Source organism: Tetrao urogallus (assembly GCF_951394365.1).
Source record: "Tetrao urogallus genome assembly, chromosome: 1".
In the NCBI taxonomy this organism is placed as follows: Eukaryota; Metazoa; Chordata; class Aves; order Galliformes; family Phasianidae; genus Tetrao; species Tetrao urogallus.
The window spans coordinates 3,370,647-3,386,074 of NC_136813.1; the positions used below are offsets into that span (position 1 = coordinate 3,370,647).

Consider the following 15,428-nt stretch of genomic DNA (forward strand, 5'->3'; position numbering starts at 1 on the left):
CTCCCGGCACCCTGTCAGGACCGTCTTCCCCCACAGGCAGCACGGAGGCGGCGGGTCCAACCCACACCTGCACCTCGCACCGCGCTGCCCTCAGAGAAACGCTACTCAAAGCCTTCTCTTGGGCTCGGTCCTCAACACCCTGTCAGCTTCCCCTCACACAACCTCCCCTCCTTCACCCCGTGGACGCCAACTCGCTGCTTGATTCCACTTCTACACGCTCCCGGCAGAGCAACGCCCGAAGTTGTGCAAGAGGGAGAGGAGGGCGCAGAGGCGTAAAGCCCCAGCGCTGCCACCGCTCTCACCGCTGCGCCAAAGGGCGGGAAAGCACCCTGCGCGCGCCCCCCCCACCACAAGCACCGGAGCTGACTTTGCGCATGCGCAGAACCGCTGGGGGCCGCGGCCGCCCCGCTGAGAGGAGGGCGGACGGCGGTGAGCGCGGGGTGGGGTGTTTCCAGCCCTGCTGCGCGGTTATTCTCTGATTTATATACGGCTGCGAGAGGAATCGGCTCGTGGCTTCTTCTCTCGCAGTGGGCTTTCTCTTGTGGGGCTGTCCTCGCCTCAGAGAGGGCACCCCTCTTCTCGCACAGACTGAAGGGAGAGACGTTCCTGAGGGGAGAGCGGTCCTCCTTCCCACGCCGCTGTGGGACGGGGATCCCCGTGCCCGATCCCCCCTCAGGCTGAGCCGAGCTGAGGGCAGAGACCTCGCAGCTGCAAGCAGGTGGGGAAAGAAGCCGCCTCTTACCTTGTAAGGCCAAGTGTTGCTATTTTCCCTCCCTCTTTCTTCCTTTCTCTCTGCAGGCAGTGAGGCTGGAGCGCGGCGAACTCCTTTTTCCAGTCACTCAGCGAGTGGGACTGTGGCCATGGCTGCGGGCGGCATCTGGACGTCGCTGGGGCTGATGGTGGCCGTCGTGGCGGCCGTGGGGCTGTGCCGGAGTTTGGCTCTTCGCCGCCTGTACAAACACCCAGATCTTTGCTCGTTGCTCCTGGAGCTGCTGAGCACCTTCCAGGTGTGCGCCTGCACCAATGAGCTCAGCCTGCTGGGCAACACGGAGCCCAGGCCGCACACCGCCCTCACCCTCACCTACGGCTTCACCGTCCTGCATGGCTTGACGCTGCCCGGCAGCACGTGCAACCCTTGTGGCACCCTGCAGCCCCTGTGGGGCGGACGGACCTCAGTCAGGGCGAAGGGACTGAAGATCGGAGCGCAGTTCATTGCTGCGGTGTTGGCCAGGGTCTTTATGCACTTAATCTGGAGGCTGGAGATGGCGGAATCCCATTCGGGAGTGCTCACTCAGGGTTGTGGCAACCCCATGCAGACGACAGAGGTGCAGGCGTTCTGCATAGAGCTGCTGTTCTCTGTCGTTTTCCAGCTGACCATCCTGCAAGTGGAAAACATTAAGCCCAGCTACAGAGTCCACGCGGTTGCTCTCCTCATCACCATGCTGGTGTTTGCAGGTTAGTCCTTTTTTCGCTGTTATTGCAATCAGGAAATTTAAATATCACAGGATCAAAGGGGTTGAAGATCATTTAGTCCAACTCTCAAAGCAGGAAAGCAAGACGCGAAATTTGTTTTCTTCAATTAGGAAAAAAGAAACATCATGGAAACGGACTCAGGGGTGCTGGTGGGTGTCAACTGGACATGAGACAGTACTGTGTCCTCACAGCCCAGAAAGCCAGCCAGCATCCAAAGCATTGTGGCCAGAGGGTGAGGGGGTGATCCTGCCCCTCTACTCTGCGCTGATGTGGCCCCATGTGGAGTACTGCATCCAGATGTGGAATCCTCAGTACAGGAGACACATGGAGCTGTTGGAGAGCATCCAGAGGGGCCATGAAAATGACGAGGACAGGCTAAGAGAGCTTGGGCTGTGCAGCCAGGAGAAGAGGAGGCTGGGAGGTGACCTGATATGAAGGGGGGGTTGTAAGAAAGAAGGGGACAGAGCAGGTCTGTGGTGATAAGGCAAAGGGAAATGACTTCAAACTAAAAGAGGGGATATTTAGATTGGATATGAGGAAAAGGTTTTGTTATGATAGGAGTTGTGAAGCACTGGCATAGGTTACCCAGAGAGGTGGCTTATGCCCCCTTCTTGGAGACATTCAAGGTCAGGCTGGAAAGGGTTTTGAGCTGTACGTGTCCCTCCTGACCACTGCAGGGGAGTTGGACTAGATAACCTTTACTGATCTCTTCCAGCTCAAACTGTGATTCTATGAAGTCCTAGAAATTCTGAATTCATTTGGAGTTTATATTTAAAGTTTGGTTAGCTCCTGTGGTGTGTGTTAAGGATGAAATGAGTTGTGCATGCAAAACATGTAATCTGCAAGTGCTCTGTGAAGCTCTTAACCCTTCTTAAAATATTTCAGTGAAGGTTTGTTTCATAACTTGACATTATACAGTCTGAGGATTCCATGTGTACCACACTGCTCAGATTTTCAAGAGGCATTGCAGGACAGCAGCAGTCTGGATCAGGGAAAGATGCTGAGCATGCAGGCCTGCAGAAGAGAGGTTCTGCATTAAAATAATGCATAATTCATATCAGTGCAGTGGTTAACTGTTAAAAAATATTAGAAGCAGGAATGGTTATTTGTAGAATGTGTGCACAGTTCAAAGTTGCAAAAAAAAAAAAAAAAAAAAAAAAGTTTGTTGCCTGTAGTATCATAGCACCTACAGATCTCATGTCCTTGCAATGCTCTCTGTGTCCCTGTCCTTACTTTTGCCTCTGTGTCACCTCCCAGAGCTGGGATTGTCCCTTGCACTGCTGATCAGGGCAAGGAACTCCTGTGGAGTCAGTGGGATTCTTTGTGTTCTCCCCAGTGAAGTGCCAGAATTGTGTCACTGGTCACTTGGGACTGCATTACAGGGAGATTCAGGGAAGGAGGTGCTGTGCTTTGGGGCATGGGGGGATGAGACAGAGGTGGTTATGGAGTTCCTCATGCCATCTTTGGCTACAGCCTCCATAGAGGAAGTCATAGAATCACAGAAGCATTGGGTTGGAGGAGACTTCAGAGCCCACACAGTTTCACCTCTTGCCATGGGCTGGTTGCCCCCACAAGTTCAGGCTGCCCAGGACCCATCCAGCCTGGCCTTTGGCACCTCCAGAGATGGGGCACCCACAGCTCTCTGGGCAGCAGTGCCAGGGCCTCACTGCCCTCTGAATAAAGAATTCCCACCTTAAATCTAACCTAGTTTCCCCACTTTTAGCTTAAAGCCATTCCCCCTTTGTCCTGTCACTATCAGACCATGTAAAAAAATGAGTCCACCTCCTGCTAATAGGCTCCCTTCTAGTACTGGAGGGCTGCAATAAAGTCTCTCTAGCCTTTTCTTCTGCAGGCTGAACCCCCTCTGCTCTTTCAGTCTTTCTTCACAGGACAGGTGCTCCAGCCCTTTGAGCATCTTCATGGCCCTCTGTTGATGCAGCCCAGGGAACTGGTGGCAGGCACACACTGCTGGCTCGTGTCCATCCAGCAGGACCCCCCACTCACCTAGAAAGCGAGCCATCTATGAGAGGAGATCACTGCCTTACCTACAGATGTCTGCAGTGTTGCTGACTTCTTTGCCCAGAGGTTGAACCAATACAGTAAGATGAAAAGCACACTCAAATTTTCAGATGTATTCATGGGGGGGAAAAAAAAAAAAAAGGAAGCCTTGCTTGTTATGCTTAGCTCAAGTGAGCTAATATCTGAAAGATTAAAACCCTGTGGAGAATTTCATTAATTAGCAACTTGAACTACTTTCTAAACTTAGTATTTGAATGTAGAAGCAAAGTGTAACTGCGTGTTAGCACACTAAGAACAGTCCTGAAATGGTAGGTGAAAGTGGAGCCAAGGGTTTTGCTACCTCTTCTCCAGGCACAGAAAGCTGGATTCCTTATTCTTAACATTCCTTTGCTGCTGAGCAAATATTCTTGTAAAATAATACGTGCCACACAGCTTTCTCTTAGCTAGCTCATACGAAGACTTCATGCCCAGTGTTGTGGGCCAGGCTGGCTTCCTCTCTTGTTTCTTGCAGAAGGCTGATTATCCAGTGCAGTCCATCTGCAGAGATTGATTTCTAGGAAATACCAGATCTGCTGTGCCCTGGATGTTTTCCTTCCCACTATTTTAAAATCTATGAAAGCTGCTGTAAAGAAAGAAGTTCTTGTTCACTGCTCCAGGCTTCTCAGGGTTTGTGTTCTTTGCCATGCACTCAGGTTCAAAGGGGAACTGATAGGTGGCATCCTTCCCCTGCTGTGCTCTCACAAACAGTGATTTGAAGCCTCTTGAAGCAATGGAGGGCTTAAACCCCAGTGTTCCTACTGCTGAGGTATTGCAGGCAGCATGGGAGCCCGCTTGTGTGTATTTCTATGATGACAGTGTGCCCAGGTGGCCAAGAAGGCCAATGGCATCCTGGCTTGCATCAGAAACAGTGTTGCAAGCAGGAGCAGAGAGGTGATTGTTCCCCTATATTCAGCACTCGTCAGGCCGCACCTCGAGTACTGTGTCCAGTTTTGGGCCCCTCACTGCAAGAAAGATATTGAGGCCCTGGAACGTGTTCAAAGAAGGGCAACGAAGCTGGTGAGGGGTCTGGAACACAGGCCATATGAGGAGAGGCTGAAGGAGCTGGGAATGTTCAGCCTGGAGAAGAGGAGGCTCAGGGGAGACCTTATTGCTCTCTATAACTTCCTGAAGGGAGGTTGTAGTGAGCTGGGGGTCGGCCTCTTCTCTCGTGTCATTAGTGATAGGACCAGGGGGAATGGTTTCAAGCTACGCCAGGGGAAATTCAGGCTGGACATGAGGAAGTATTACTTGTCAGAAAGGGTGGTCAGGCACTGGAATGGACTGCCCAGGGAGGTGGTGGAATCACCGACCCTGGGGGTGTTCAAGGAAAGACTGGATGTTGCGTTGAGGGACATGGTTTAGTAGGAGCTATTGGGAATAGGTGAACGGTTGGACTGGGTGATCTTTTAGGTCTTTTCCAACCTTAGTGATTCTATGATTCTATGATTCTAAGTGAGAAGCTTGCACTGTAGCAGACCTTTTCAGTGGAAGGTTGGCCAGGTACACATAGGGCTCCTGACAGGTTTTCAGACCGTTCCTCCAGCCCCTTTCCCTCTGCTCACATACACACACAGATTCCCCTGGGCACACCCTGCTGTCCTGCACTTCAGAAGGCTGCTGATGGCACACCAAGCGGCAGCGATAGCACCTGGGAGACATCCACAACCTGCGTGGTGCATTCAGTGTCAGTGTGCAGCTCTGCGTGGCCCCAGCCACCATCTGTCCACCTCCTCTCTCCAGCATGATGTGCTAAGTGGGCTGTGCTTCATTACAGCTCGCAGGTGCTGCTTTTTCCCATCTCCAGGTTAGAAATAGCACGCCATTTCTATGTATTTCTGTGCCAAATATGGGGCTTCGTGCTTTGCATTGACAGTTGCTGCCTCCACAGGATGATTGTGTTCACCCCAGATTGATTCCCCAGCTCTGCTAAGGAAATATTTCCTTTCCCCAGTTGGAGGAGCAGTGCTTTGAATGAATGAGCACCTAGAAAACGAGGCCTGCAGCAGGCCAGCCTCTGGTACCCAGGCTTTGAAGGACAAATTCTTAACTTAGCTGGGCTGGATTGTTAGGAAATTTGTGCCTCTCCATTAACTGTGCATAAAGAAGTGGAGTGCTTCTTTAAGAGAAATGGCTCTTTCTTGCTCACTCAGCACCAAAAGGTTAGGCAGCCAGCACTGATTTAGGCAACCTGGTCCCAACGTCATTTTCCCTACAAAAAACATCAGTTAATTTAGAATATTGTTTAGAATATTGTATGAATGATGATCCACCAAGACTTCTGTTGGAAAGATGCAGTGGTTTAGCTGGGACCTCTGAAAGGTGAATTAAACTTAGAGGAAAAAGATCTCCATGCTCATGGTTTCTTTTTATACTGATTGTGCCCTGAGGACGTGTACACTGCAGTCAGGCATGAATCAGAAATGTTACAAAATGCATCTCATGCGTATTGTATCACATTTCCATGCATGATTTATCTTCTACTGTGGGTCTAAAAGCTGTGTGGATGACTGCTGTCTGAAAAGGGACTGTAAGAAGGAATATCTCTGGCTCTGTGTCAGCTTTGATTTGGATGAAGTGTTAAAGCATAGCCATATTTTTATGGCTTATACCCATCTAAATGATAAACACGAAGGGCTTCAGAACATGAAAATGTCTTTTTTTTTTTCACAAGGGACTGAGTTAAATTGGTGGAAATAAGTAAGTGTTTGTATGTCACTGGGTACACGTGTAAGTTACTTTAAGCATATCATGCAACTTAATCCAACAAATAACATCAGATTCTACAGTAAGTATTTTGAAAACTGCCAACTCTCCCTTTAGATTTCTATTCTCAGTTCAAAATACTTGGATTGCTTTTTGTTATTTTTTACATTTTGTCTTGCACTGACGTAGTTTTCAACACAACGCACATCAGACCAAAACAAACCCTGTGATGCTGCAAATAGGAAGGTTTGTTTTGTTGTTTTTTTTTTTACTAAATAGGAGAAAGAGAAGATGATGCCTTTGAATATAAAAGAATGACTCAGAAGCTAAGGATGCAGGCCACACACAGATTTGTAAAGGACAAAGAATCACAGAATGGCCTGGGTTGCAAAGGAGCACAGTGTTCATCCAGTTCCAACCCCCTGCTATGTGCAGGTCACCAGCCACCAGCCCAGGCTGCCCAGAGCCACATCCAGCCTGGCCTTGAATGCCTGCAGGGATGGGGCATCCACAGCCTCCTTGGGCAACCTGTTCCAGTGCCTCACCACCCTCTGGGGGAAAAACTTCCTCCTAAGATCTAACCTAATATCTGGGTATTTACTTGGAGAAAATATTTCATTACTGAAAGACAAACCCCCCCTTTTTGAGTTCTGTTCTTAATTTACAGGCAGTATTACAATGAAGGCAGAATGGTCTGAAATTGCTGAGATGCATCTGCATCTCATGTCCTGAGGTTGAAGTAACACGCATGACATTTTCAAGTGACAAATGTTCAAGTGATGTTTTCAGTTCTAGATTTCATCCTAAAACCTTTCTGTACTGTAATAAAGGCCAGAGAAACACTGGGGAGCGCGTGGAGAAAGAGAACAACAAAGACCTTAGTGAAACTTTCCTGACAGATGAGGATTACAGCAACACAGTGTTTGTACACGGAGCAGTGTGAAAGCTCACACTGGTTAATTGGCCTAGGACAATCAAGAATAAGGTTAAAGAAACTAAATAGAAACCACGATGTACATAGACACAGTGACTGCAGTGTAGGATTGATAAAACAGATGTGGGGCAGTTAGTAAGAAAACGGAGGCAACTTCATTTACATCTGAAGACAGAGAAGGAAAGATGCTTCACTTCCTGCATCGGTTAAACAAATACAGTAAAAAACTGCAGAAGAGTTCATCTGCTCAAATGGTTTCTGCTAATGTATTTCACTGCAAGGTATGCATTTCTTGTAGTGTTGTGCACACGTGTTTCTGTATTTCATTTAGAATGAACATTAAGAAAGATTGTTTGACTTCATGTTGTTCCTGTTTCGTTTCAGGTGGAAATCTTACAGGAGCAATATTTAACCCAGCGTTGGCTTTTTCATTACATCCACATTGTTTCTATGACAGATTTCTTACTTATTCACTGGTATATTGGATAGCACCATGCTTAGGTAAGTTCATAATACTTCATGTATTTAAGAAAGTGTTACTCAGTATGTGATTGAAAAGAGTATTAAAAAGGAGAAGAGGCAACCTGAAAGTAATTCTTAGCCTGAAAAAGCTCAAGAGAGACAAACTGCTTAGCATTCAGTTCTTGTCTTACTTTGTATGCAAGAGGATGAGGATGATTAAATTAAAGATAAATCATATTAGGGCAATATGCTATCTCAGTTATCATCATCAAATGTCAAATCTTTTTCATCTCCATCGTGTCAAAGCTTTACATTTCCCATTTTATGTCTTTCTCCCAGTCACTGTTAGAAACAATCTGTTCTTACTTCAAGAATAAGGAATACCCACGAGTCACTGGAGCTTTGCTAACTTACATTCTGATTCATCTGGTGCAGATGAAAATGCTTCATGCTGTTGATTGTTTACAGTTTCTCCCTCCAAATCTTGAGCTTAGAGAGTATATAAAGAGGCACTCAGCCAATCCCAAGTCCTTTTGTGCTGTTGATCCTATTAGAAGGGGCTATTGTGGTACTGAAAACAAGGTGAGTAGTAAAACATGGACAGAGAACATCGCAAAAGGCTTCAGTTGTAACGAATAACGTGCACAGGGAGGGGAAAAAAGTTATTTTGAGGTGACTTTCAAAAATGGAGAAAGAATATTTGAATGAAGTCTTAACTAAAATGCAGGTTTTTTAAAGTTTTTAAAAATTACACATCCAAACAGGATAACTGCACAACACAATAAGCTTGACAACAGCTGTTCTAGTTAATACAGCTAAGGGAATGTCCTAGGCAAAGCTGGTGAGCACCACCTGGTTCCTGGCAGAAGATGCACGAGAGCAGCTTAACATCAGCAACACGCAGAGAACACATACAGAAAATGTCAGATACTGTCTCCAGTTTATCAGGAGAAGGAACTCCAGACCACATAGCTGTAAGGATGTGAATCCTGGGGACAAAGCACTTGTTGTGAAGTGTCACTACTGCAGTAGAAGAGTTTGGTGCAGATGTCAGGCCTGTGGATTATCTGAAGAGCACGGCAGTCTCTCAGCAGTATCATATCATAGAATCATGGAACAGCCTGGGTTGAAAAGAACAACAATGATCATCTAGTTTCAATCCCCCTGCTACGTGCAGGGTTACCAACCACCAGATCAGGTATAAAACATGGATATTCATGGGTACATAGGCCTTGTTTTACAAACCAAGAATGTCAAGATGCCTGAGGTGGAAGTGTATAGAGATCTTTTTCAAAACTGAATTAATACTTGAGTGCAAATCTATAACTCTAGCATGAAATGTTAGATGTGAGGCGTTTCACCTAACTTGAAATAACATTTTACTGGCACTTATTGAAAATAAGTAAATAATATAAATAACTCTTCCAGAACTGGGCCAAATGATAAGGTGTTTATGAAGGTACCTGTTAGGACAAGAAAATTCTTATTGAAAGGATTTCTACTACAAATCGTTCAAGAAGATAATAATGAGAGAAGGAATATTTTATATGTAGTTGCAAGGATTGCTTTCAGAGTCCACATGTCTGTGGATAATCCCAGACTTCCTAGACACCCCCAGAGCCATCGTTATCTGCTCATCTGAGGTCTCACTTTTCTCAGTATTGGCATCTTAGATGGTGAAATTATTTTGTTGCTCAGGAAATTCTGTTAGGAGAATGCTGGGGGGTTTTTGTGATGTGCCTCAATAATCAACACGTGCAGAAACACAGAGTAGTGTGCCATGGAACTTCCAACTGCCTGTGCCAAGTGTAGTGTGATCTCGTTTATGAGCGTAGCAAATGCAGCGATGACCAGAGAGACCAGTCAGTGTCTGATGGATACCTAGAGCTACCAGCAAGCCAGTTCTGAACTTTTCATAGAAAGTAAACTTGGAACAAGAGGAAGATTATCACCTTCACAAGAAGAGCAGGAAATTGAAGTTTTCTAGTAGGATAAGCAAATCAACTGGTGTCATAAGAGTCGTCAGTGCATATTATCTTAGAGTTATGAATTAAGAACTCATTTTTCAAGGCGTTTTCACTGAAGTTTCAGTGAAGGTGATTCTTCAGTAGCATTAAAGCAGCCAACAGTTGCAGTGAATATAGATGTCAGCAAAATATTTACAACTTGAATAGGTACCATGAATGTAAAAGCTCTGGTGGAACAAAGGCAGTTGCTGTTTCACTGCCAATTAGTTCATGCCAGTTGTCCAGGCATGATTGCAGCACTAATGATGGTTGTGACTGAGTTAATGCTTCTCTTTCAGTATCAGGGAGATGGCAGGAAGAGCTGGTAGCAAGATATTGGGCATGAGAGCAATGAAATAAGGCTCTGCCCTGCTAGATTTCTAACACTATAAGAGAAATAGTCACTGATCCTCATTTGGATTGGTTTTACCTGAAAGATTACTGCTGTTCTTTAAAAGAAAATGATTTCTTCAACATCAGATTAGAAAATAAATGCCACGAAAGTCACACTGGAGTAGACATAAATGGAAGAGGTAAGCAAAGGTACAGGTAAAATTTTCACCTTTCTGCTGAGAGGATATTTGAGCTTCCAGCAGGTTCAGGACGCTTAAACGTGAAATTTAAGTGAGAAAACAAGAATTTCAAGTCCATTTGCAGTGATACTTTTAGCACTCAGGGACACCAGTGACTCGGTGGGGTAGCATGCACAGCTGGAGCACGTTTCAGTGTATTCCAGAAATGTTCAGCTGTTGTACTAAGGGCCATGGTTTAGTGGGGAATTATTGGTGGTGTGGGGACAGATGGACAGAATGATCTTGGAGGTCTTTTCCAACCTTGGTAATTGTGTGATTCATGGGCAGGGAAAGGAAGGAGGGAACTGTGCTCTGTGCTAACAAGTTCCTTGACCACAGGAAAAGAACTTCAGTGCAACACCAGGGATGTGCCTGTCTGAGAGCTGCTGGATCTAGATTGGAGGGCAAGCAAGATTGGGATATCTTGGTGGAGGACTGTTGTAGACCATCTGGACAAGCATAGGTAGCAAAGGAGGCTTTCAGCAAACGAGAAGCAGAAGTCTCCTCCCTGATTCCTGTACTCCCAGGAGTTTTCAGCTATGGAGGCATCACCTGAGAGAGCAAAACTCATGCATTTGAGTGAGTGCAATCCAGGAGGTGCCTAGAAAACTCATTTGAAGTTTTAATTCAAAAACACATGGGTCAGTGAGTGATTTTTGCTCACAAATTGAGAAGAGCTGGTGGTGAATGTGGCAGTGTGGGCTGAAGTCCTCGCAAGAGTTCAGGGTTCAGAAGACTGGAAAGGTAAACAGCAGAGCAGTTTGGACTTCAGAACCAAATTGTGCTTAGATAGGGAATTGCTAGGTAGAATTCCCTGGGAAGCTGCCACAAAGGAACAAAGGAAGAAGTTCCATGAAAAGGTTTGTTTTTTTTTCCAAAAAGCTTACTGAGAGCTTAGTAACATTCTGACTTGCAGGAAAAATCTATCAGACAGCCTGAACATTTTGATGAATAGCCTTTCCCTGTTGACAAGAAGTCTCGCCATAAGCAAAGGAGAGCAGATAAGGTATAGAAACAGGGATAGGCAGCAAATGAAGCATACACAAACTCTGGAACAGAATCAGGAAGGTCAAAGCTCAACTGACATATGACTTTGCTGGAACTAAGATACAGCACAGATTTATCAAGGGCACAAATGTTTATTCTATCTGCAAGTAACACAAACTGCACGATTTGGAGAAGTGGGATATTGCTACCTCCTTCTATTCAAATTGAGGCCCTGGAACGTGTTCAAAGGAGGGCAACAAAGCTGGTGAGGGGTCTGGAACACAGGCCATATGAGGAGAGGCTGAAGGAGCTGGGATTGTTCAGTCTGGAGAAGAGGAGGCTCAGGGGAGACCTCATTGCTCTCTATAACTTCCTGAAGGGAGGCTGTAGTGAGCTGGGGGTCGGCCTCTTCTCTTATGTCATCAGTGATAGGAGCAGAGGGAATGGCTTCAAGCTACGGCAGGGGAGATTCAGGCTGGACATGAGGAAGTATTACTTTTCACAAAGAGTGGTCAGGCACTGGAACGGATGCCCAGGAAGGTGGTGGAGTCACCGACCCTGGGGGTGTTCAAGGAAAGACTGGATGTTGTGTTGAGGGACGTGGTTTAGTGGGAGCTATTGGGAATAGGTGAACGGTTGGACTGGATGAGCTTTTAGGTCTTTTCCAACCTTGGTGATTCTATGATTCTATGAAATGCAGAACATGTCTGAGCTGAAATCCCCTAATTCAAAATAGATTCCATGAAAGACAAGCAAAACAATGAAGGGCCTGGAGTAGCTGGTCACCAAGGGGATGCTGAGGAAACTGGTCTTACTTAGTCTGACAAAGATGAAGTGAAGAGCTGATTAATAGCTGTCAACAATTGTTTGAAGTGTAGTCACAAAGATGACAGATTAAATCTCAGTATTGGCAGGCAGTTGTGGCTTGGGAGATTTGGACATTGAAAAAGCCTTCAGGAGGAGTGCAGCAACATTAAAACAACCTTGGAGTTTTTCTGAACAAAGCCACGCTGACCCAACGCAGCCTAGACAACAACCCTGCACTCAGTGGGAGGTTACCAGGCAGCATTTCTAATAAAAATAAAATAGAAGCTGTGGGTGAGGAATACTCTCCTTCAGAATCAGCCTTTCTGAAGTAGAACATATTTTGTCAAGAGAGCTAGAAAGTAGTCAGTCTACTTTTCTGCACTTAGGTGCCTTTCTTATGAAGAACTGAAGTTCTGACTTTCACCAGCTTTCCGCTTCAGAATAAACCCTACATTGTGACCTTAAAAAACAAGCCAGTCAGCTCGCCTTATCCTGTGTCCACACGTAGTGCCCACTGACTCAGCCTTCACCTGTCTGCTGAGATTGGGGCATTTGTATATTTGCATATCCTTGTCTGTCCTTATTGACCTGGAAAGGGGTCATGTACACTTTGACTTCACTTGGTCAAACTGTTCCATCTTTGGTTTATCATCCCAAGAAACACTGCTCTATCAGCTCCTCAGGATCACTGGTGTGGCTGATTGAAGCTTTCTTTGCAAACAGGTTTGTGTTTGCAGAAACTGTTCACTTTAGCACTTTCAGCTGAGAATTCCATTCTGCAGCAACCCTTATTTTACGCTGGATGATCAGATACTTCAACATAATGCTTATTTTCAGCAGCAGCTGAAAACAACTGTGAAGAACTACATCATCCTCAGAATGCATTAAAGAAATGCTGGTTTTGTATTTTGTCTTTTCAGGTACAGTACTTGTGGCTTTTGTATGGAAATCCTTTCTTGGACACCAGAAGACATTAAAATCTGAATTATAGTAGAACTGCATCGAAGTATTTTCAAACAAGTTAACTTGCAGCCACCTCCAAATGAAATGAGGCTTTCAGAAAAAGCATTGACATCGACTTCCACACCTCCTTTCAATTGTATTCAGATTTCATGTATTGAAATTTCACTTACAGCTTTGTGTTCAAAACCTTCCTTTGTAACACTAGATCAGAGAATATCTACCAGCATTTCTGTTAAGCCATATGAATGCAAAAGACTGTTAGAATACTGAAACTTTGTCACTTTAGCCATAAGTGCCATTTGCTGACCTTACAGTGGCATATAAAACTTTAGATAAATTCCAGACCTTTCGGGGTTTGATTTTATTGGATTTCTTCACGTAGACAGCAGCTGCAGAAACAAAACTGAAGATTTCCCTCTGTAGTGACCTCAGCAATCCCTTTCAAGCACGTACAAACCTCCGAGAGGAAAACAGGTTGATTTGTTGTCTGATCCCTGGAAGAACTGACACAGCTCTATTCTAGAGGTGACCTACAGCAAAAGTACAAACCTGTAGGACCAGCAGTGTTTTAATAGTGAAGTGCAGGTAAGTAACCCTCCCCTTCCTTCCAGGAAGGTTCTGCCCCACCCTGTCTCACTGCAGTCTATTGAATGTTTACCTTGATTGGGAAGAGCAATAATAAAGCAGCAAGTTCTGTAGTCACACACCTAAAAGCTCATTTTAAGTAAAAAAAAAAGTACTTTATCCCAGATAGTCTTTTGCACAGACAGAAACAGATACAATGCATAGGGCTGAATCACGTGGAATTTGATGCATCCTTGATGTTATGCGACCCTGACCAGATGTTCTTGAAATAAATGTATTTGCAATATAGTAAGGTAATAAAAGGACTAAAACCAGGAAAGCTGACTGCTGAACTGGGCAAACACATCCTTTGTAGCTGAAGAACACCAGTAGTACCAGCCTTCAAGCTCTCTTCCAGTGTGAAGCTTCTTCTGGATGTTTCGTTTTTGTAAGCAACACATCAAAACACATTTCAGATGTAAGATCAGGTAGTTCTGAGAGGCAAGATGGTCAACAGGTTGTACAAAGATTCCAGTTCCAGGCTCCTCTGCTCTGTTTTAGGGATATTTTTTTTCAGGCTTTGAATATGGTGAACAAAGGGGAACACAGGGAAGCAGATGAGGTATTTGCACTGCAGTTGTGAACCAAGTCTCCAGCAGCTGCTGCTGTCAGGTGTCTTTTTTGCAAGAGTTTGAGTAGTTTCATTTCATGCTTCTTGCAATAACATTTTTCCTGGATTTTCCAAGGTTCATTCAGATTATATTACAAAATTAACTATATGGACACTGATGATCAACTATAAGGACCTTCTGTTCTTTCATTTAAGAACAATAGAAGGAAGAAATGCCTGCTAAATACAGCAAAATGGAATTGAACTGTGGAGTTACCTTTCAGAGCTCTTTACCACTGCTTACTAAAGGAAACTTCTCTTGGCAAGAAGCTGTACAGCAAACAGCCCACCCCAGGCTGAGCCTGCTGACACTCCATCTTTCAGCCATTCTTACATTCATCCATTTCTTTACAACAACCATAAAGGGCTGCTAGAACAGAACCAAACCAATGCACATTACCTTTAATTGAAAACCACGTACTGCTTCTAAAGCAGACGTTGGTAGGCTGCTACCTATCGCCATTCTTGCTTCACTGTTTATCCCTTTTACCTACTTCAAGATGATCCATACTTCACACGTTTTGTTTCTCCGCACTGGATTTGCCTTTGCTGTTGTACTTCAGCCCAGTTTGTAGCTTCATTTCTTAAGGAAATGAGCCTTACACCATGAATTCATCTCAAATCCTTTGAGCCCATAAGGCCCATAGGATAAAGCTCTCAGAAGTAAACTCCAAGGAGTATAAAAGTTAAGTGAGAAGGAAAGAGAAAGCACTGATACAGACTTAGAGGAAGCCAAATTCTATCAGATTAGAGTCCCTACTACCACACCATTTTTGAAGGCCTGCAGTCAAAGTCCATCTGTACAACTATTATTCTGGCATAGCATATAGTTTAAAACAAAATAAATTTTGTATAAATCTGGGCACTGGAATATTTTAAGTCACATGTATAAGTAATGCATACCTACCCTTCTGTATATGAAGGTGCCAGTAAGGCAGTGTGATTAGGAGAACCCAGGTAGGGCCTACGTGTACCTTATGTAACCTTTTTACTTCAACCACGATTGTTGGACTTGATGATCTTTAAGGTCTTTTCCAACCTGTGTAATTCTGTTCTATGATTTAATCCCAGAGCTAAGCTGATGTTGGTCTCAGTCAACAGTTTTTCTTCTCTAAGAGTCAGTCAGACAGCTGCTTGGCCTCACTGGTCCAGTGCACTTAGCTCACCACTGGGAGGCTCAGCAAAGAACAAAATATAAAGTGTTAACTGCACAGAACTTTCATTTCCCT

The 15,428-nt window shown here is 45.0% G+C and overlaps 1 protein-coding gene across 1 annotated transcript; it reads left to right on the plus strand.

Moving 5' to 3' along the window:
* Window positions 1-860: 860 nt before the first annotated feature.
* On the plus strand, window positions 861-12,993 carry AQP11 (aquaporin 11; the record flags this gene model as incomplete). Its single annotated transcript, XM_079549109.1, has 3 exons — window positions 861-1,455; window positions 7,553-7,669; window positions 12,923-12,993. The coding sequence occupies 3 exons, from the start codon at window positions 861-863 to the stop codon at window positions 12,991-12,993; spliced, it is 783 nt and encodes a 260-aa protein (XP_079405235.1).
* Window positions 12,994-15,428: the final 2,435 nt, after the last annotated feature.